Source organism: Phasianus colchicus, chromosome 7 (assembly GCF_987193195.1).
Source record: "Phasianus colchicus chromosome 7, bPhaCol1.hap1.1, whole genome shotgun sequence".
NCBI classification, from domain to species: Eukaryota; Metazoa; Chordata; class Aves; order Galliformes; family Phasianidae; genus Phasianus; species Phasianus colchicus.
Genome location: NC_143442.1, coordinates 36,171,313 through 36,194,657, shown reverse-complemented (window position 1 = coordinate 36,194,657; position 23,345 = coordinate 36,171,313). Strand labels below are relative to the sequence as shown.

The window sequence follows — 23,345 nt, the reverse complement described above, 5'->3', positions numbered from 1 at the left end:
AGCCAGCAGAGAGCTGGAGACAGTGTATGGTGTGCACAGCCCCTTTGCTGGGAGCAAAACTACGTTTTGCTACGTTTTCCTTCTGTGCAGAGCAGATAGCCCCACAACCTGGGGTCCTGGCAGTGCTGCTGTCTTTGTGCCTTCCAGAATATATGTGGCATCTCCCCCGAAATGATCAACTCAGCCTCAAAGATTAAAAAAAAAAAAAAAAGAAATTGAAATCTTTGCTCCAGCAAGACTCAAAATAGGAGCCGTTTCCTCCCTGGGAAGAGGAAATGCCTCACTCCCCACGGAGCATCTCGTGATGGCTGGTGCTGTGGGACCACCCTGGCCACACTCCTACTGACCATCAGCATTTCCCGTCCCTTTCTGGCCCAGTGGGTGCTGCTGGTGGTGCTCCTCCAGCCTGCCCATAACTTTGCTCTCCCTCTTGTATGTGACCGGCTTTGTTTTTCCCAGTTTGCTTTCCCTTTGATGAACCTTCTGCTCTCCAGTACCAACCCTGGCTCTGTGCTCCCTGTTCTTTCCCAGCTGCTGCGTGAGGTCTTCATGGCCCTATTTGCTCTTTGGTACATATTGCACTGCGGCTCTCAATATAGCATTTTCCTTCAGCCCCTTGGCAGCGTGGAAGCCTCTGGCTTTCTGGACCACACTGTTGGGAAATCTGGGATGGGCCTCTTTCTTTTTCTTTTTTTGACACATATTCTTACACTGCCTCTCGCCTTGATATTGAATAGCCACATGATGGATTTCTTCTGCCTGCTCTTCCTTACCACAAAATTAAAACCAAGTGGTTTCCCAGCTGTCCCAGAGCTATGTCCCATGTGCTGTGTGGGAGCTGGTTTGGAAGGGCATCTTCCCCTGGCCGTTCCCAGACCACTTCTGGAGGAATGACGCCATTTATTGCCTTAAAAGGTTTTATCCTTACCTTCTTTATCCTGTGCATCCCAAAAGATGCCAAGCAGCCAGGACACAGCGACCCACAGGTCACACTTCCTCACTACACCATGGAGTGGTAGCAGCAATGGCAGCGAGCATCAGGGCATCCCACTGCAGTTACTGATGGCATGCAAACAACTGCCACTGGGCACCGCTTCCCCAAAGGGCCTGAACTGCTGCCCACCCCCAGAGAAGAGCAAACTGCATCTGGCTCGTCTTCACTTGCTCAGCAAACACCCCTGAACAGGTCAGCACTTTCTTTACAACAAAACTATGTCAGGAATTTCTCCTGAGGCAGCCGGACCCTTTCCAAAGAGAGTAAGCTGCCAAATTCTGCTTCCCCCACCAGCCCCCAACCCCCCACAACCCTCCTTTCCTTAGCAGAGAAACAAGGTGCAGGCTTGGCCTCTGAAGGCTTGCTATGCCCTTGTGGGCAGTGGGGACATGGAAGAAGGGGCTCCCCTGCCCTCTCTCAAGCCATGTGTGCCACTGCTGGCTGGTGGGCTGTGGGCCTCTCCAATGTGCAGACTAAATGGGGCTGAGGGATTCCTGGTCCTGTAATTGGTTTTCTCTTGAGGCTGCTTGAGTTTGAAGAGGCTTCTCAAAACTCCATCTCCTGGCTTCTTGTGCTCAGGCAAGATGTTATGCTTTCCAAGAAAAGCCCATTCCTAGCCCTTGCTGCATGGAGAGGCAGCTGCACAGGTGTCCTCACGGGCACACATTTCACCTTGGGTTCTCAAGAGCTTTTGGAACCTTGTCATAGACCTCTCTGAAGTGTGGTAAGCACCAAACGGTGGCCATGCTCTGCGGGATACCTCCCTCCACCTGCTGACAGCCATCCACCCTGGCTCCACCCTGTGGAGAACATCCAAGTCTGGCAAGCTGCAGGCGTGTGCCCTCCAGGCACAGGTAACAAACCATCCCCTGCATGGCAAAACCAGCTGTAGCTGAAACTGCTTTGCTCAGTACCTGCAACTCCCTCCCCTGTAGGAGCATGCTGGAGGAGCGTGAGGCTGCTTATCCACATTGTGTTCTGGGTTCATGACTTCCCTGTCCCTAGTGACACACCTTGTCCCTAGTGAAAGCACAGCCAGTCCTGCCTGGCTCTCAACCCCTGAAGCTGGCTTTTTGGCACATCACCCCAGCAACAGCTGAACAGCTGACAATCATCTGCATCATTCCTCTGATGATTCATCGTAGGAAAGTTGGATTTCTTCTCCTGCCCATCTGCTGTGAAAGCAAAAGAGCATCTTAATGGGATGTGGCCCTTTGAAAGGGGCTCTTGGAAGCCCAGCATCCTTGGCCACCCAAGGCTTGGTGACTCAAATGCACTCGGGATTTGACTGAAGCCAAGACAGCAAGTGTTGGAGCTGCTCAGGGCTCTGATGGAGTGAGTGTCTCTGCAGACATGGTACCAGGTCCTCCCTGAGCCTGGAGATTGACCACATCAAACAGCCACAAACTCATGGGGAAGTTCTTTGCTATGAGAATGGTGAGGTGCTGGAACAGCTGCCCAGAGAAGCTGTGGATGCCTTGTCCATCCCTGGAGGTGTTCAAGGCCAGGTTGGATGGGGCCCTGGGCAGCCTGGTTTGGTATTGAATGTGGCAGGGGGGTTGGAGATTCATCATCCTTGAGGTCCCTTCCAACCTGGCCATTCGCTGATTCTGTGTTCATGGGATGGCTGTGGGTCATCAGCCATGATCACAAGTGGGAATGGGCACCATCACCATGCAGCTCCCTCAAGCCCATCCTGATGAGTAGCTCCATCCAAAGCTGATTCCTTCTGGCACAGAGGGTGACCCGAGCCCCCTGCTCAAACTTGGCTGTTTGAACTGTTGGAGTCCTGAGGACACCCATGGGTCTTGATAGCCATGCACAGCCTTACTGGGGATCACCCCATCCATGGGCAATGTGCTCCTCCAGCTCAGCCCGGGCCACATGCTGTGGCCTGATCTCTGATGATGCTTACGGATGCGACTCTGGATGGTGGCCAGCTGGCCACACATTTATTGGGCAGGAGGTGTGACGGACACTGTGGCCTCCTCCCAGTGGGGACAGTGCCACCCCAGGGAGCTGGAGTGGCCTAGGTCACCCTTCAGTGGCATTACTCCTGCAGCTGGGAGCTGGAGAAAGGGCCAGGAACCAGGATATATTCTGCAATGAGATGTGTGTGAAAGCAGCTGACAGCCAGTCAGCCCTTGTCCAATGGGGGCTCATCTGTCTTAAGGCACCCACTGGCATTCTGTGTCTGCCATGTCTCTGCCAGGTTCCTCAGCTGCATCTTTCTCAGGAACTTGGCAGCTTAACTATGAGGATAGTAGGAGACAGTGTCAAAAGGCTTGCTGAAGTCAAGGTATACAACATCCATTCCTCTCTCCCCATATACTTAGCCAGTCATGACATGGTAGATGGTGACCAGATAGGTCAAGCATGATTTTCCCTTGGTAAATCCATGTTGACTACTTCTGGTAATCTTCTTTTCTCCTACTCCTTTACCTGCAGGCTCTAGGGTTCCTGAAGACCAGTAAAATAAAGAAGGCATTCAGTAACTCAGCATTCTCAGCGTCCTACTTACCAGAGCACCCGACCCATTCAGCAGCTTAACATCCTTTTTATGTTGTTTAGCCCAGAACTGCACATAATATTCAAAGCAAGACTAAATACAGTGGGAGAATCCCCTCTTTTGACCATCTAGCTGTGCTGATGCAGATGCACCCCAAGATACAGTTCATCTTCGTGGTTACCAAGGCACGCTGCTCTGAGCTGCTGTCACCAGCATCCCCAGGTTCCTCCTGCACAGCTGCTCCCCAGCCACTCATCTCCCAGCTGTGCCTGTGCCTTTCCCTCCCCGCCCTGCTGCTCCAGCCCTGCTTCTGGTGCTGTTGCACAGTCTTGGCTTGCCATCGTGTGGCAGACGCACACACTGGCTCCTGGCAGGGGAAAGCAGCCCTGTGAGGAGCATGTCAGCCAAGGACGGGCAAAACTGTGACAGCACACGAGGAAGGAAGCGTGGTAGGTGTTCCTGCAATGGGGTACAGAGCTGCATCGAGTTTGCTCAGAGGGGAACGGGGCTGACCTGAGGCTGCGTGTGGAGGAGCAGGGCTGGTGTGGGTTTGCTCTGTGTCTATTGGGATGGTGATGGAGCAGACCTGAGGACACTCGGAATGACTTTGGGATGGAGCCACCGGAGGGGGCAACTGTCCTATAGGCACCCACTGGCATTCTGTGTCTGCCATATCTCTGCCTGGTTCCTCAGCTGCATCTTTCTCAGGGACTTGGCAGCAACTATGGATGTTACTAGAGTGGCCCGCAGAGCAGCAGAGATTGCAGGTGGCATCCACTGCACAGAGACAAGGCGTGTGTCCATCATACCTTGGCAAGACTCAGGTCATTTGCCTGCACATGGTTGGAAGCAGCTGGAAAATGCACTGCCAGTGGATTCAGTGCATGGGGCAGAGCTGTGGGTCAAGGACCAACTCACATAGCTGGTGCTGCAGGGGTAGCAGGACAGAGGGTCCCCAGAGCTGGACCCAGGGCTGAGAGGCAGCTGAAAGCTCTGCAGCCCTTGAGGAGCCAGCGCTCGAGGCAGCCAGGGCATCTGCCAAGGAGACCCCAGCAGGATGCTTGGCTCCCTATCCTGCACAGTGGCTGCTGCTCCTGGGGGACCAGGCTCCAGAACCCATCAGCTTGCATGCAGGGCCAGCACAGTGCCCTGGCCACGGCCACAGGTCTGTCCCTGTGACTTTACTCCATCCAGGCTGACAGCACCAGGGGATGCACTGCCTCCTGCAGCCCTTGCAGGGTGAGCACAGGAGAGGCATATTTCCCATATGAGGCCTTTCACTGATAGCTCCCATGCCTCATGGAACACCATGTTTTATTCACAGACCTGTCAAAACATTCAAGGCTCTTCCAGAGAAACAGCAGGAAGGATGTGGCTACTTTCTAACAGATGGCTAGATAGGGCTCACACCTTTGGTGAGATTTTAAGACCTAGCCAAGTGTCTGGCATCTAGCTCTGGATGTTTGACTACGACCCCTGGAAGATGGCTGTTTTGTGACCTGGAAGAGCCCAGAGGCAAAGCATTTCATTCAGCTCATAGGGAAAATAATGGATCTAGAAGACATTGAGAGAAAAGCGTTATAAATAAGAATGCTCCTTGTTAAACAAGTAAGGAAAAGAGACTGTGAGTGTCCATTTGGCTCTGCTCAGGATGCATCTACCTTCTCTTTCACAGAATCACAGAATGGATGAGGTTGGAAGGACCAGAGGCTGCTGGTCTAACCCTCTGCTTGAGCAGGTCCCAAAGCAGGGTGCCCAGGACAATGTTCCAGATACATGTTTTGCAAGGCAATAAACGTGTTTCATTAGGACAAATATTTGCTGTGTTCGTTTCACTGGTGGGCTGCAGCTCTATTACAGCTTCATCTCTCTTTTCCAAGCTGTGTGGCTTTCTCTCCCTTCCCACTCAACTCTGCAAAGCTGGGCCCTACCATCAGCAGGCAAAGGTTGAATCTCATGCATATATTGCATCATTTTGACCCACTTCATTATCTCTTAGACTGCAGAGGAGCTGGTAATGAGGAAGCTCATTGCTGTTGGCCAGCATGTCCTCATGGTTGTGGTTCTTGGGCAGAAATGAGCCAGAGGCATCGCACAGAGAGGTGTGTAATATGGGTACAAAGAGGAGACTCCTCACAGTATCCTGTTCTGGCACATCCCTGGCCAGACCAGGAACTTGATAGCTGGAGCATCCTGCACTGGATGATTGCACTCTGGGATGAGCTGCAGCCTCTGTGGAGCTGTTAGCTGTGTGGTCTCCTGTATAGCAACATCCCCTTTTCTAAACCTCCTGGCCAGCCTCTGTGTCCTCACCAGGGCAGATGAGAGGGTGAGAATAACCTCCTTTGACCTGCTGGCCAAGCTCTTTTTAATGTGTCCCAGGCTTCCAGTGGCCTTCTCATGGGATAGTATGAGCCCCAGCAGGTTGTGCTTCTATACTCCCTCACCACCACCCTTTTTGTTTCACCACTATTGAATGCCCAGCAGCAATCAGTGCCTTCTCTATGCTTGCTCTTGCAATTAGTGCTAGATTCATCTATTGCTGATTTTAAACTGTCCTGACCAAACGCAACCAGTAATGGCAGCAGAGCCATTATTCCACATTACTGGAGGTTCCACCTTCTGGCAGGCCTGTGTATCCCATTAAATTCCAAAATCTGGGCTTTTGACACTCAGGTGGAGCGGGCTATGAGGTCCAGTTGGACTTCTGACCTAGATTTCCAGTTCTCAGACCATGCTGTGGAAAATTCTAAGCACAGATGTAAAAGTGAGATTAAATAAATAAGAATTACATTGATAGTTCTAACAGGTATGCCACCAAGGAATGGTCTCTATCAAGGGAAGAACAACTTCTTTTGCTGGTATTCACATCCAAAGAATTCATAAAGCTGTATTTAAACAGGAAAAACTCAGCTGTTGCATATTTCTGGGTAGGTACAGACAAAGATAATAAATACATATATTTACACACAGACACTACAGGATGAACTACTGCATGCTAGAACCATGTCCTTAGAATAGCATAAATGGATATCTTTATTCATAAATACATAAATGCATTTCCAGTGCATTTGGTCAGCTCAAGCTGCCCCTGGTTGAGCAGCAGCATTCCTGTCACCCATACATGCACAGCTCCTGGGCTCTGCAGCCCAGAGAACCAGGATCCCCAAGAGGAAGAGCAGAGCCAAGGGGATGCCCCAATGCCCACGGATGGGTGCCCTCACCACACTTCAGTCAGCAAATCTCCGTGTGCATGTCAGGATGCCCCAAACCACAGCATCCTGGTATTCTGCAGCCTCTTTCCTCCACTCCATCTGCCAGAGAGGAGAAGGATGGCCTGGGAGCCAGGCAGGATGCAGCCACCTCCTCTGTGTTTTGCCCTTTTGCAAATTGAGCTGCTCTATGGCCTCTGCTCTGCTTAATTGATCCAATGTCCATCTCCAGCAGAAATAAAATAAAATAAAATTGTTCTCCTGTCTCCTTCCTAATTTGCTTCAAATAAAATGTGCTTCTGCCTGAGTGAACGCCCTTCAGGGATACTTTAAATTGTCACAATGCATAAGGCTTTCCCTGAAATCTGCATTTTTACAGTGCTGAGTCTCCACAATAGCCCCTGGAGCCACGCTTAATGTATTTCAAGGGATGTAAAGACTTGCCTAAGCAACTTGGCTAGAAAAGCTAAGATTGCTTTGATCTAATTTCTTCCCATCTTTTCTCTCAGAAAAAAAAAAAACCAAAACAACAACATAACAGCCGAGTGTTGGGTTTTTTTCATTCTGGAAACAAAGAAGAAAGCCAAATACCAGCAAGAATTCCTGACCCAGCTCTGAGAACCCACTAAATCAAAGCATGATCCAACTGCAACAGGACAAGAGGTGTAAAGATCCAAGTCCCTGCAGGATCAGGGCCACTGCAGCTGATTGAAGCTGGTCTTGTTGCTTAAGGAACACAGTGAGAAAACAGCTTGATCCTACCACCAAACTGTGCTTCAGGAAAGTAGCTAGGTAGCTCAGTAGGTACAATCTGCAAACATGAAGCCCCGCTAGAGGTTTGTAATTAACTCCAGACCTAATGACAGAACAGAGATACCACCAAAGGAGCAGCCATCACTGCTGATGCACGCAGAAGATCTCAGATCTGAGCACCTTTCCTGTGGAATTCTAGGACATGAGCCAAAAGCAAGCAGAAAGTCACCAAATGCCCTTCACCTGCGTTGCTTTAGTGATGCTAAATTACCTCCAGAGGTGCACAGCCAGCACACACAATGACTGCCCCTTTCTTTTCCCAGCTGGCCTTGCTTGGCTTCCTTTCCCCCTTTCTTCCAAGCCACTTTCACTGCAAAATTCTCCAGGGAAAGAGTGCTGAGCGCAGCCTGCTGCCCTCCTCCTCCTCCTCTCTGTGGGTGCTGCTGGAGAGCCCCAGAGGCTGCCCATCACACCAGGCTCCCTTTTCTGTCAGCACTGGGAAGAACAGCATTCAGTTCTACTGCTGGTGAGCATACAGACTTCTTGGGAGAACAAGTCCCAAATTAGCTGCAAGTAAATACCTGAAGGACAGCATCTAATCGATGAGCCCCAGGGTCAGATTGATAAACCCTCTCCTGCCACTGGAAAGGAGGAAAAGCCTCTTTTTGCAGAGGTTCCTATTCATATTCCTAAAACGTTTCAGTGAGGGGTAAACACAGTGTGGTGTTTTGTCTGTAGCTTGATTTCTAAAATCCATCAAGAAAATTCAAGTACGTCTCAGTCTGAAATAATTAACTGGGGGATCTGAAAACATTTCCTATAGAAACATTTCTCATTAGCTGGCAGATTATTTTAGTGGCACGCACAATTATCATAAAGAGCATGAAAGCTTTCAGCCCATCCAAATTGAACTTTCCTATATCCAGAAATAATAAAATAAGTAATAAAAATAAAAAGGCAGCAGGGAGGACCAGGCATGATGAATGGTGCGTTCCCACACCAGCCTTCATCTCTATTTAATGTGCAAACCGTAAGAAAGCTTTCTGCTCTACTGCCCACACCCCCATGTATAATGGATGTGCATGTAGATGTGTGGGCAAACACCAAGCTCACTTTTATAGAAATGTTTACCTTATTGCCCAGTGCTCTGGGGAGACACCTGCTCCCAGCATCCATGATGCCACCATGGGATATGGGAATATCACCACGGGACCAGGGGCTGCATGTGGCAGTGGGCTCCTCTTGCTGCATTTTCTGCGGCAGGAGGAGAAGGGAGGAGGCAGAAGGGAGGAGAAATGAGGAGGCAGAGGGAAAATCTCCTTTGTTTTCCTCCTTTCCTGCCTGCAGTTAGAAACATTAAACTGGACTTTCAGCAGGACCTTCAGTCCCATGGTACAGATAGAGCAGGGCCAGTTGAAAACTTGAGGAGATCTGGAGCCATGAGTCACTACGGCTCATCTTCCCCTTCTCCAGACAGATCCAAGCCCACAAGCATCCTCATCAGCTTTTCAGGGTGAAAGCACCCCACCAAGAAAAGCTCACCCACCCGATGCTCCTTTCTACAGCTCAGGGCAGGCTGGGGATGCTCAGATACCAGACAGCATCTTCTCCTTTGGCACAGCTCCAGCTGGGGTCCCAGGGCTGGCCCGGTGCATTGCAAATAGGTGTTATAAGGCCAAGGAGACAAACAGCAGCTGGCGTGAGGCTGGGAATGAATTATGGATGTGCCAGCCTCCCTGGAGAGCTTGTGGTGGGGAGCAGAGGGGCTGCAGGGCACCTCCTGCTGCAGAGATGATGGCTTTTGCTTAGCAGACCTTGCAGAAACACCTCGTGGGACAACATCCAGCAGTGCACAACTTGATGGCATGGCCAAGTCACAGGCCCTGGTCCCACACACTGCAAGTCCAAAACCACGTGCTCACCCTTCTCCATTGAGTTTTGAAGTCCACTTCAAAATTGTTTCTGACTTTAATACAAAAGCAGTCGTGCTTCTTGAGACAGACACACAACCAGCAAGAGAGATGCCAAAGGCTGAGGTCCAAAACCATTTATTTTAAAGATAAAGTATTGAAAGTTAACACAAAACCAAAGCTGGACGTGTAAGAGGAGGGATGATGCTTTGTCAGGTTTCTTAAAGGGTCGTCATATTTCTGATCTTACAAATGTTTGTCCCATTCCACAGATGCTACTTCAGTGCTTTGGGAAACAAAGAGATTTTTTTTCTCTCCCCTGGAGTGGCATAAAAATATACCTGTCAACTCATGCTCTATACATATGTATAGGCTGCATTTCTACTCGGTGGGAAAATATCACCATACCATACGTAAAATTAAGAATCATTACACTATTTTATTTATCTTACTGAAAACTTTTTTATTTTTTTTATTTTTTTGTACACTAAATCTGAAGTCTCCTTAGATTAGACAGCTCCACTATTTACCTGTGATCTTTTTAGGCACAGATACAAGGTATGGCTTATCTGCCATCCTGCTCCCAATACTTGAGAAAGAGCAGGCAGAGAGGGTCAGACCCAGCCAGCCTGATGCTGTCAGGGAGAACTGAACCATGGTAGCCAAGCGAGAGCCACAGAAGCAGCCTGGATTTCCAGAAGCCCAGCAATCTGCACCAGAAATGCACTTGGTTCATGGCTGAACTGCAAAGGCTGGTGTAGAGGAGAGCACACACTCCCTGAGGATTTGTCACATGAACATCACATCTTCCAACTCAGCCACCTGGTCGCTGTTGGAGAGCAAATTTTTCTCTTTCTAGAGCAACAGCTAGTCTCTGAATGCCACTTAAAGCCAGAACATTTCAAATTTGACTCTCATTAAGGTACACAGACAATACGAGCAGAGTTCCCAGTGGGGAAATAGGAGCAAGGAAGCTGGGATGGGAGACAGCAAGGGAGCAGGGTGCTCCAAAATTGGAAGTGCTCCAAATGACCAAAATGACACAGCTCGCAGATGATGCAAGATAAGGACAGTGCTACACCGGCCAGCTGACCTTCCTCACCATGTCCTGGAGAAAACTGCCATGCCATGGCTGTCACTTCCCTGCCCAAACCAGGGACACCTCCAGGTATGTGCACGTGCAGCCTCTGCAAAGGCAGATTGGTGTAAAATTGATAAAACACAAAAACCAACCAAGCCAAATCACCAAAAGCGAAGACAGGACACACGTGGCAGGGGGAAGGTCTGTTGTCTGCAGCTGGAGGGCAGCCCCTTCTCCAGTGAATAGTCCCACTTTGCCCAGTCTGATCTTGTTCTCCTAGAGATAGAAGTCACCACTGAAAGCGTGGGGGTGATCCGGCAGCACTTCTGCATGGGGATGCAGCTTGCAGGGGGGAGCAGGGCTACCCTTTGGCACATCTGTAGGGAGTCCCGTGTGAGAGCCAGGCAAAACACAGCTGCTGTCAGGCTAGGAGAAGAGAGAGGAAAGAGAGTGGTGAGGTATTTTGTAGGGTTTTAATGACACTGATAGGCTGGGTGTCCAGAGAAAGCTGCTGGGAGGGAAAGTTCCTGCATTGCTTCCCCTGGAGGTGCAGGGGCTCAGCAGCAATCCCAGTACATGTTGCACACCTTTCCCCAGCTCACCTCTCATTGGCCCTCCAATTCATTGACAGGAGGTTGAAAGCAGTGCACGTACATCCACACTCCCCAATAAACACCAATTTTCACCCACTGACTTCATAATCAGCCTTTGCAGAGTTAACCATGTATTGCAGCCCTACTCATTAACCATATCTGTAAATTACAGGCTCCTGCTCTGCATTTGATACAGGGCATGGTCATGGCAGCAAAACTGATAGAGTTTGAGAAGCATTTAGACAACACTCTCTGTACTTGTAAAACAGGACAGCAGATCTTCATCTCATATGGGCCACCCATCAAAGCTTAACATCGCATGGCTGGAATATGCCTATAGAAAGGACAACTAAACAAAGCACATGGAAACCATACCCACAGACAGCCAAGGTCTAAAGGGAAAAATCCACATTCTGACCTTCCATTCTGCAATGCTTGGTGCAAAGAAAAGCCCCTGAAGTCCTTCTTTCTGACCACACACTGGCAGAGCAAGGTGAATCCTGCCTACTGAACAGGTAGGGCATACCTTCCCTGTGCTAAGGCCCCCCCAGGAAATCCCAGCACAGAAAATACCGAGCTCAAGAGCAAAGAGAAACCTTCACCTTGTGGCTGCTCTCCTGGCTCAGTATGGAGGTGTACAATCCATAGGAGTTTGCTGGAGCCTCCAGCACACTGCCAGTGCTTCCAAAGTGCTCTGCAGATGAGCTCAGGAAAGGGTACATGGAGGGAATAGAGCTTGGATGCATCTCAGGAATGAGCTGGTATGAGGAAGATGGGAAAAGCCCAGAGCATGGAACCGTCTCCTCCTGGGACCTCTCACTGTCTGCAGCGTCCGTGCTGCATAATCCATTCAGATTAGAGCCTGGTGCTGGCATGGCAGGCCCAGGCACTGCACCCAAGTAGTCCTGATGCTGGGAGGTCAAGTCTTGGCTGGTGCCATAGAAATCGGGCTGAGCTGAGGACGTCAGGAGAGGGGAGACGTAGTCCTGCCAGGGGCTGCTGCTGCTGCTGGGGAGGAAGCGTGGAGCAGAGGGATGATGGTGGGCACACAACCTGTTCATCAGCAAGCGCCGGCCAGCTTTGTGTTTTGGCTGGCTTGGTGCTGCCCCACGCCCTCGGCCCGGGCTGGGCAGGGAAAAGGTCTGGAGAACGTCCTCTTGGGTGGGATGCACAGCTGGGAAGTCACTCTCCAGCTGCTGGGCCTCCAGCGGGGCTCCCAGGTGTGAGCTGGGAGCTACGGTCCACGGAGTGACCTGAGAGAGCTGGAGGAAGCGGAGCAGGCCCTCCTCCCCAGCTGCTCTGCTCTGCAGGCCTGCAGGCAGCTCGGCCTCCATCGGCTTCGATGGCAGTGGGGGCTGCTGTGCCGGCGCATCATAGAGAGGGTGCTCCCACAGCAGAGCAGCAGCTTGGCCTGGGACAGTGCCAGGCTGCTGTGTTTGCTGGGATGGGTGCTGCAAGTCCTTGTCCTCTGCGTGGGCCTGGTATGCAGCAGAGCATCCCGCTGAGCTCGAGGTCGTGCCTGGCAGGGGACAAGCCTGCAGGTCTTCCTTGTACTTGTTCCCCAGCGTGGTGTGGATGTAGGAGAGGATCTCATTGTTGGTGAGGAAGTCGCTCAGGGACAGAGTGTGATCAGGGTCTGTGTTGACCATCACCATTTTCTCATCCAGAAGCAGGAGCTCCAGGTCTTCAGCGTTCAGCCCCAGGCTCTCCAGTGCACTGAAGAGCTCGTTGTTGGAGCAGCTCTCGTCACTGTTAATTGTTAGTGAGTTCAAGGTGGCCAAGAGAGGGTCCTCCTGCTGCAAATCCACCCTCTCCTCTTTGAGGCTGTTCTTCCTTGAGGAAACTGGAGCAGTGCTTGTGCTCCAGGCCTGTCCTGCACCCAGTGACGACGTGTCCTCAAGGTGGGCCAAGAAACTGCTGCTGAAGGTGTGGTTGGGTGAAGGAGCTGGCTGGGGGGCATATGCTGCCTTGTCCTGCTGCAGTACAGCACTCAGCAGAGAACCAGGGGCAATGCTGTCCTTCTGGGAGCATCCTCCATTGCTGTGTGAGGTCTTCTTGGACTTGCTGATTTTCCCTTTGCTCTGGAAAGCATCACAGAAGCCTGGGAGAGGGAAAGCACTTTGGTATAAGAGTGCTTCTCCTGTAGCAAAGGTGAAGGGAAGATGCATGGATCGTTTCCGAAGGTGCTCTCCTCCTTCTTCATCTCTGCAGGGGAGGAAGAGGAGACTGTTGTTTGTATGTGTGCAAGCACCTGCTGTAAACTGCTTCTGCAATGCAGAATTGCAATTTGTGTCATCCCAGGCCCCCTTGCTACAACCAGCCCACGTGCACCGATTCGTGCATACACAGGAGTGCTTATGTACAAAGAAATGCACTCACACAAGGGGTCTCTGCGTGACGATGATGTACTCAGGCTTGCTGTTCTTGTAGACAAGCCGTGCGTTGGCCTGCACCCACTTCCAGTGCTTGTCCTTTGTCAGCAGGCGGAAGACCGTCAGGCCGCTCTCCCCTGTCTTCATCACTGCCGGGAGGAAGCACAGATGCTGGTGCCCATCATCACATCACCTGGGGCAGGGCTGCCTCAAGCAATGCTGCTGTTGCCAGCAGGGATAAGCAGGTAGAGTCACAGCAGAAGGATGCCCTGGCTGGCTGCACGTGCAGGGAACACACCTCCCTGGCTAGATGCACCTCCCTACTCACTACAAAGAGCATCGCAGCAAGGCATAAAGCAAAGCGTCTTATGGACAAAGAGCTGCCCGGCTCAACACAGCTACCAAGGGAGCTTTGGCCTCAGATGTGAGCATAAAGGGAACAGGGAAAAGGACTCTTACTTCTGATGTGGTTCTCAGCACAGTAGAGCATGTCAGCAGCATGGATGAACTGGTAGCCGGTGCCACACATCCGCAGCTCTGCCTCGGTGTAGCCCAAAACAATCTTCCCCCTACAGGAGAATGCAAGTTGATGCAAAGAACCCAGCTCAGTGGCAGGTGCAGGTGGGACATCACCCAGGCTCAGCACGAACCAGCACAGTGGAGGCATACAGCATCACCCCACAGATCAGCTCTGCTACCTACTTGGCATCACATGCCAAAGGAGTGAAGTCCAGCTTGTGCTTTGTCCTGAAGATCATGTTCTTGGTTCTGATCTCCAGGATGGATGGGGGCTGCAGGGGGGTGGAGATAGCAAAAAGAGCAAGCTGCGGGGGCAGCGCAGACCCATCTTCAGACCTTTTGTTCTGCCCATGAAGGAATCTCAGCCTGCCTTGAAGGTTTAAAGCCTAGAAAGAGAAGATAAGGCCAGTGTCACACACTGTCTGACACAGCCCAGGCCAGGGTAACACCACAGGTCCAGGATCATTGCTCCTTGTGGCCTCCTTGTTCCCTGGTGGGTGCAGAGGGAAGTTTAAAAGAATGCTATGCTGGTCTCCCCACAGCAGCAGCTCATCACTGATAACCCAGAGCCATGCTGTACAGCAGCTGCAAGACCAAGCATGTGCTGCAGTTGCATCAGTGCATCACATCATGCATAGGCTCTTTGTTCTACGTGAGCTACACCTCAACCACACCCAGAATCATTGCTTATTAGAGATGGACAATCAGAACATCTATTCAAGGTTCAGTGCCACTGAGAGGACAGGAATAAAATCCACAGGAAGAGGTGCAGACCAAACTCAAACACACACACACACACACACACAAAAAAAAAAAAAAAAAAAAAGAAAGAAAAATCCACTTCTTGAGGCAGGCAGAAAAGAGTTTCAACCTTTTCAATGTTAACTTTCACGCTCCATCAGCGGCATGGGCCCCTTAGCATGAGCCTGATACAGAGCCTGCAGCACAGACCTGCACTCACCAGGAACCCAGAGGAATTATCCAGGAGGCAGCGAAACCTGCACACAAAGCTCCTTTCCAGAAAGGAAGAGTTTTCCAAAGGCAGTTGGTCAGGCTTGTAAGCAACAGCAGGAAAGCTGAGACTCTTCCTCCCTATAGGAGAGAGGGGTTGAGGGAGCAGCTAAAGGCTGGTGGTCCCAGTCCTCAGCAAAGGGTGGTGGTCCCCAGCAAGGGCAGCATCATGGACCACAGCTTCTGTGGAACATATCAGCAGAAGCTACGCTTTGTGTGGCCACAAGGATGCAAACTCCACGCAGCTGGAACGGAGCATCTCGTGCCTACACGTACCTTCAGGAGAGGGCTCACCCTCAGGAGTTTGGGGTGGGCTGAGAGCCCAGTGGAGGTTGCGCCTGAATTCCTGGTGGTCCTCAGTGTGGATCAGCTTGAAGATGCTCTGGTGCATAACATCTGTCTAGAGAAAAAAACAAACTGAGTGAGCTACGTGGCCTGCCCCAGCCCCTGCTGTTGGCCATATCCCACCACATCTCCCCTGTGCTCAGCTAGGCCTTTAGCTGAATGGGGTTGAACACTCCCCACCAGAGCTGATGTTGGACTGGGTTGGGGCACAAAAAGCACGGCACTTTTTAGACACTTCACTCCCTCTGCTTTGAGCTCGGTACAGCAGGAGCACATCTCAAATTCCCAAGCCACTGAACCCATAGGGAGGGTAAAAGGCTTCCCCTATTGTAGGTCTCACTCCTGCTCCCTCTGGGATGATTTTTGAGCCTGCAGAAAGAAGAGATGTGGTCGTGGTAGCAGGGCCAGGCCACCCAGCAGCCACAGACTTCTCCTTGCCTTCTTCCCTCTATGTGAAGCCCCCACATGGCCCTGCAAACCCACCGGTCTCTCTCCCTGCAGGGAACCTCAGGGCTACTCTCCACCGCCAAGGAAAAACCCACCCTGCAAACCCATCACTGCAATTCAGGGGTATTCCACGAACCTGATGAAATCCCAGGTAGTCCTGGATGGTGTGTGAGGAGTAGAAGATCAGCCCTTCTGATGTCACCACCAGCACGAAGCCATTGAGTGCCTAGGAGAGAGAGCAGGTCAGCAGCTGAGTTCTACCCACATCATGTGTCCCAGCAGCTCAGATTCAGATCTAGACATTTATCCACATCCTATGCCAAGAGCAAGTACAAATCTCAGAACGACTTGCAGAATGAAACCAGATACATTAAGGAACCCCCATCCATTCTGGAATCCTGGTGGAAAAGGATTTGATTCCCTGACAGCAGGGAACCAAAGTGTCATTTCACATTGATTGCATTAAATTTGACCTGTGGCTCTGCCTGCATAGTTCCCATTCTTCCTACAGACCAGGGAGGATCCTGGCAGCTGGGGGAATGCAGACAGAGGATGTGCAGTGAGGAACAAACACGCTGCGTATCCCAGTGTGCTGGCAGTGTCTGCTGCTTTCACATCCCTCCCACGTTCCCCAGGTGCCAAGGACCATGCTATGCCCACACGGGCTCTGCCTACTCTGCCTACCTGGAATCACCCCTTGGCTGTACTGCATGACAGCAGCAGGACCAAACGTTGGCGTTGTTAATGCCAAAGTTCATTTGTATTTTTAAATATTTATTTATTTATGCATACTTCACAGTTCAGTGGCCCTTCTGTCCTCTCCTGGAGCTGCAGGACTGCAAAACCAACATGCAAGGGAACACTGCATTCCCAGGCCGAGCTGCTCAGAGCCTCTGTCCTCCCCAGGAAGGGCTCATTCCTACCAGCTTAACACATTTGGGTGGTAATTTGGGTGTTCTCTCTGAGACAGCAGCCTCGGGGCTGGCAGGAGGAGGGATCAGGGCCAGTGTTCCTTGCCCCTGGAGATCTGTGAGGATCACAAGGTGCAGAGAAGCTGCCTCACAATTTTTTTGACCGTGCAGTTGCTATCCCGGATGGCTTTAGCATCCAGAAGTCAGAGTGCTCTCACAGAGCTGATACCATCACCCAGCCACCTGTCCCTAAGGACACCAGGACCTCCTGGATCCCAAAACCTGGCTGCAGGCAGGGCAGCCAGCCCCGTCCCACTTCCCCCACTTGGCCATCCACAGACATCAGGATCAATTAGAGTCTAGCGCGTTGTCTCAGCCAAGTCTGGCTATTGTTGCTGCCAATTCCCATTTCATTGTCCAGGTCCGTGTTTCTCCCCCCTCTCCTTCCCTTTATCCCAGGCACAAATGCTCTCTCTATTTACTGGGTTGACCTCAGTGTGTGGGAATCTGCTGCAGAGGTTAATTAGTGCTGCCAAACGCTTTTTAACCCTTTGAGCAGCCCCGGAGGCATGGCCTCCTCATGGTGCTGGTGAGCAAGGTCTGGCAGCACCCTGTCATTCCTCAGTGGTGCTGGAGAAAGGCAGATTGGAGGCAGTATGAACCTACATGGCTGCACACCGAAGGATGCTGCACCCAGTTCTCAGTCCTAGAGCCCAGCTACATCCCTCATCCCTGGATGAGGCTAACATGGAGCTGTTCACACCTGCTTGGTGCCTCTACAAAGACAGCATCTGACCTGAGGAGGAGCCTGATGAGCAGAGCATCAACCCTGCTGAGCGCAGCTCTGTGCTTTGACAGTGGAAAACCCTCGAGGTTTAACCAGCTTGGCTTTAGCATTTCTCTCCCCAGACACCAAGATCCTGGCTCCGCAGCAATCAGGCAGGACAGTAATTATAATTACTGCTGAGTGAGCTTCTGGATAGGAGCCAGATGACTGCCAGGCTGGGAACCAGGTGGAGAGGAACAGGGGGACTGTGTCCTCGTGGGACCTCGTGGCACTGGAGCGTGACCCCTTCCTATTCACAGTGCCTGACTTGGGGACAGGGGGTCAGTCACCTCCCAGTGCCTCCAAGCAGAAGCCTCTCAAATAGCTCCTGGGATGCTACGATGTACCCCACGTATAAAGACATGTGCATCCTCTCATCTGAGCATAATGGCCATCCACAACTTTCTCCGTGAAGGACAGGAAAAAAAAAAAAGGAGAAGCAACACTCCTTTTCTGCCCCAGAGATCCAAAGAGTTGTAAAACCTCTGCTCAAACACCACCACTGTGAGTGAAATTACTCCAGTAAGTCTTATAACCACTGTACTGACCAGCAGCTACACCAGTGGGACAGCAGACAGCGTCCTCCCTCCATTACAATATTACCAAAATGTCCAGCAACTGAGAACAGAACAGCCTGTTCTTTGGGCAAATCTCAAAGGAAAGAGGACCCAAGGAAAAAGTTCTTGAAGGCATTTGCCAGGGAGAGGTGGCCAGAAAGAACCACTGACCTGCAGGAGCAGCTCGCCCTCTGGTACTGCTGCAGTGCCCAGAGCTGGGCTGCTCTCATGGTCTCCATCCCTCTCTGCTCCTTCAGCACCGTGGTTCTTCAGAGCAACTGCAGCAAAGCACAGTGAAAGGACATCAGTGATGCAGCAACACATCCAAGTCACCACCAGGAGCAGCCAGAACAAAGACATTTCCCCTGCCTTTCCGTAACTCCAGAATTCCTCTTTTATCCTCTTTTTCCCCTTTTCATTTCCATATCTTTAACAAACCCAAAGCAAAGAGCAGTTAAAGCCAGAGATCATCAAACAAGTAGGCATCACTGCTAGAACAGCTGCCCAGAGAGGCTGTGGATGCTCCATCCATAGAGGTGTTCAAGGCCAGGTTGGATGGGGCCCTGGGCAGCCTGGTCTGGTGTTAAATGTGGAGGCTGGTGGCCCTGCATGTAGCAGAGGGTTGGAGATTCATCATCCTTGAGGTCCCCTCCAACCCGGGCCATTCTGTGATTCTGTGATCATGGAATAACTATGAGATCCCGCACTCCATCCTGCAAAAAAAATCCACATGTTTAGTGAACTCATCAGTTAGGAGTTCCCTCAGCATTTAGTAATGGTCACGGAGGTCCTTTGTCCCAGTGGGTTCAATGCTTCTGTCCACTCCTTGCAAGGAGTCCTTGGCACCATGCTATGCCAGCTCTCCTTGGCAGCCTGAACAAGCTGGGCATTGCAGGCACAGTAGAAACTCCCAGCAAGGAGAATGGATCGACTCTTCTCATCTCTGTGAGTAAAATGCAGGGGCTATAAATTATTGAAGGTCTTCTGTCCTCCTCTGGCAGCTTCCAGATGGCTATGCTGGAGGTGCAAGACAAATATAAACCTGGTGGATAAAAGAGCGAGTCAAGGGTTGCTGAGGTCTGGTTTAATGGTTTCATATTTGCCAGCAGAAAGAAAACTTGCATGTAATGGTCTTGAATCACAAACACTGCCTAAATATAGACTTCACTACTGGCATCTGTCTTGCTCCTAAGCTATGGGGCCAAATTAAAATCAGTTAAAATCAGAAGATGGTACATCGTCCTCTGTACCAACACCTGCCACTGAACCCAGCCACCATCCTGCATTCCCCATCAGGGTTTTCCTGACCTTCCAGACCATCCCCAGAGCCCCAGAGATGTTCTGCTCTTGGCCAGGACACTGCACATCAGCCTCCCGAGCAGGGTGAGAACAGATTGCCACCTGAAAGCAGTGGTCCTTGGGCACAGGAGGGAGGGCTGGGGGTCCTCCTGCATGCTCAGCCTGGGGAAATGACTCATGGGAGGCTGTAGGGACACCTCACTGGTGAACTCCTGAACCTGCAGGGGCTTTGCAGACCTGAGAAATCTCTGCACCAGCAAGCTGGTATTAACATTTTTGAGAGGATATATCCCAGCCCCCTTCCCTTTCTTCCATGCAGGCAAAACCTTCGAGTGGGAACAAGTCACAGTTTAAAAACAAGAAGACTCAGTCCCAAACCCAGCCCTGGGGTCGATACAGGAGAAGCAGAAGAGAACTCAACCACCTCATGGCTCTTCAAGAGCAGCAACAGTTCATGCCCACCCTCCCGGCTGGCATCACTTAAACAAGGCAAAAAGCCACGCTTATTCTTAATGGATAGAACAGTTTTACTTATAATACCCACCACAGATCCCCACTGGCACAAATTTCATTAAATAGATTAATTATTTATTCCTTGTCTGAACGGTGCAGAGACAGCAAGTTCTGTGACCAGGCGTGGTGAATAATGAATGTCCTGCTAAAAGATCTAATTGCACATCTAAAAGCAAGGAGGCCTCATCTACACATCCCTGTTGCACCACTGAAGGCACACGGGTCTCAAAGGAAGAGCACGTGCACAGGTTTAAACAAGGACAAAGAGGACAGTGATGTGTCAGGCTGTCACTTCTTTTTGCAGCTCTTCTAATCCTTGTAATGCTGATAAATCACAGTCCTTCAAGTAATTTTAATGACAATCCTTGGCACACACACAGTGGCAGGACAAGGGGCAATGGCTTTAAAGTGAAAGAGGGCAGGTTTGGAGTAGATATATAAGAAATTCTTTACTCAGAGTGCTGGCACAGGCTGCCCAGAGGAGCTGTGGATGTCCTATCCATGGCAGTGCTCAAGGCCAGGCTGGGTAGGCTTTGGGGTCCTTTCTGTCCCACCCCATTGTATGGGAGGGCTTTCGGTTCCTTCTGACCCATCCCATTGTACGGTTGGGCTTTGGGGTCCCTTCTGACTCACCCCATAGGTTCTCTAAGCTCCAGGAAACAATGAAGCATCATTTCAGGCTTGGTAACGTGGCCCACAGCTGAAGTGCTGGAAGACTGTTCATGCTGGTTGATCCTAAGCATTACAACAAAGAGGGTAAAGACTCCCTTCATCCTGATTGTGACACGCAGAGGGAAAGCTGTGCTTCCTGCTACTTCCAAGGGCAGCTTTGCAGACCCTCCCAGTGCCCCCTCCAGGACAAACCTCTTGTCCCAGGGGTTGATGTGGGCCACCTGCCTGCACCCAGGGCTTGGCTCCTTGGGAGCTGGGCCCGTGGGGAGGGATTAGGGGAGCCAGGCACCGCCAGGCTAAGCTGACACATCATGTGCTGGCCCTCGGGTGTCCTCGAGGTGAAGCTGGGGTCTGGCATGTGATGGTAGCAGCCAACTGCAGCTCCATCCCACCCTCCTGGGCCTGGCCAGCGATGCTGGGTTTAGTGCAGTATTGCCTGGATGGGATGTGGGATGAAGCAGGAATGGGCTGGATGGCTTTTCCCAAGGGTCTGCATCTCTGGAAACACCATGCGAGTTCACAAAGCCCCAGGTGTGATTCCTGGCAACAGGATGTGGATCTGAAGGGATGAGCGCAGCGTGTTGTAAAGATCAAGATACTCAAATAAAATTAAAAGTAATTGATTTTCAAATAGGCTGGGAGAAACAACAGCCTGGAGATGACAGCGTTCCTGGCTTGCAGTGAATTATTTAAGAAGGGGGCTGGAGAAATGGCAGCTGGCAGAAACCTGCTGGTTCACTGATTGATCCACCTGTGGGACAGGCTGCCTGCTATCAGTAAACCAGCAGAAAACTAAACAGTAGAAGTCGAGGAGGGAATAGGCTGTGTATTTTGAAGAGGGGCACTGCAGGCTGCTCTAAGGTGAGCTTCATCTCACATGGCTTCTTACAGTGGCATCTCTCTGCATTCACATCAAAAGGGACTGAAGACGCTCTGAAATCACCCAATTTTGTAGGTTGGTTTGCTCAGAGCTCCTGTTAGATAAACTGCTTAAATCAGGAGTTTTATTTATTTATTTTTTAAGCAGCAGAAGAGCTTCAGCTGGATCCACAGGCACTATTTGCATCGAAAAGGATGGAGGTTTCCCCTCTCACATCTGAAATGCTGTGACCTAGCTTAAAGCAGGGCAGCCGGTCCCATTGCTGCAGGCACCCTCGTGGCTCAGCTGCTGGGAAGATGAAATCAAACCGTATGGAATGACAAAGGCAAACAAAGAAAGAGAGAAGCTCAAAGCAGGGGATTTCCCAGTTTCTCACTATGCTCACCAAAGTTACCAATGCTGCAGGGATGTCGGACTGCAGGCAGAGCACTGGGATGCTGCTCAGGGCAGGAGCATCACGGCCCCAGGGTCAGCCCTGCTTCCCTTCTCCAGCACAGCACCGCAGCATCCCAGCCCCATCACACCACACAGGAGGAGAACCCCACACACCCCAACCTCTGCCACCGTGCTTCACAACAAGAGCGGCCATTTCAGAACTGTTCTAAGGAAGCACCAACCACCCTTTCGGTCTATAAATCCTACAAGCCTTTAAATGATTCATGTTTCACTGCGAGCCTGCACTGCACCACACACCACTACCCCTGCGAGAGCAGCGGTGCTCCCACAGCCCCCAGCATCACCACGATGGGTCTGAGGCTCCACACTGTGGAAGTGGATGTGGGCAGTATGGAGCAGTATGGGCTGTCCTAGCATGGCTCCTTAGCGGGGCAAAGCAGAAGGGAGGCTGTGGGCGATACGGTCAAACAAACAAATCGACCCGGAGCTGCCAAGCAAACAACTGCTCTCTCAGGCCATTAATTTTTCATTCCATCCGCCTGCCAGTTCCACCGTGCTCAAAAGAGAATGGGAAAAAAAGAAAAAAAGAAAAAAAAAAAAAAAAAGACTTTCCATTCATTCAGAGATTTGGAGTTGGAAAAAAATTGCTTGTGAGGTCACAGATAGCTGCTGCTGTTTGGCCAGGATAATGCAGGGCTGCCCGAACACTCCTCCTACGGGCTATTAACTACAGCAGAGGAACGCAAAAAGGTATTTAATGTGGTGTGTTCTAAAAGGCTCCCAAATAAACTCTAACCACGCTGCGGTAATTATTCATTGTCAAACACCGAGGCTTTCTCAGGTCCGTCATAACGGGAAAAGCCGCTCTCACAGTGCCGCCTCTCAGCCGTGCCCTCCAGCCCAAGCGTCAGTTTTCTACTTCAGCGCAACCCACAAACAGAATCAACTTCATCACCGCACATCGCTCTGATTCCTCCGCGTCCGAAGCCCGCTTCGCCCCGAGCCGCTGCGGGCACTCACCGCGGAAGAAGCTCTTAGCGCGGAGGAAAGCGGCGCTGAGCCGCAGGATGGACAGCTTGTCCAGACCGGCCGCCACCTCCTCGGGAAAGGGCAGCAGCGAGGCCAGCCGCTCCAGCTCTCGGTTCAGCCGCTCCCGGTGCCGCTTGGAAGGGTTGGAGCGTCCGCTGTCCGCAGCGTGCAGCCTGCGGGGCGCAGCCACCGCCACGCGTTACGGTGGAGCCGGCACGGAACCGGCACCATCCATCCCTCGTCCCGAAACCAGCCCCGCTCCCATCCCTGATCCCGCTCCTGGCCCCGCTCCCATCCCTGATCCCCCTCCCAGTCCCGATCCTGTCTCTCACCCTGACCCCGCTCCCGTCCCAGCCCCGCTCCCATCCCCGATGCCGCTCCCAGTCCCGTTTCCATCGCTGACCCCGCTCTGCACTCACGCTCGGGCCGCCGGCTTCCTCCGCTTGCGCCCCGCATACATGGCTCAGCGAGAGCCGGCGGCAGCCGCAGGAGAGGAGCGGGGCAGCGCGGAGCAGC

General features: G+C 51.6%; 1 protein-coding gene across 1 annotated transcript; it reads right to left on the bottom strand.

Moving 5' to 3' along the window:
• Positions 1 to 9,513: 9,513 nt before the first annotated feature.
• LOC116235974 (aryl hydrocarbon receptor-like) lies at positions 9,514 to 23,330 on the bottom strand. Its single transcript, XM_090144565.1, has 11 exons — positions 23,249 to 23,330; positions 22,821 to 23,002; positions 18,212 to 18,318; positions 15,883 to 15,972; positions 15,231 to 15,354; positions 14,905 to 15,035; positions 14,127 to 14,329; positions 13,884 to 13,993; positions 13,432 to 13,573; positions 11,655 to 13,257; positions 9,514 to 10,885 (listed from the first exon to the last, which is right to left on the bottom strand). Exons 1-11 carry the CDS (start codon positions 23,287 to 23,289, stop codon positions 10,736 to 10,738), a joined length of 2,883 nt encoding a protein of 960 aa, XP_090000691.1. The 5' UTR covers positions 23,290 to 23,330; the 3' UTR covers positions 9,514 to 10,735.
• Positions 23,331 to 23,345: the final 15 nt, after the last annotated feature.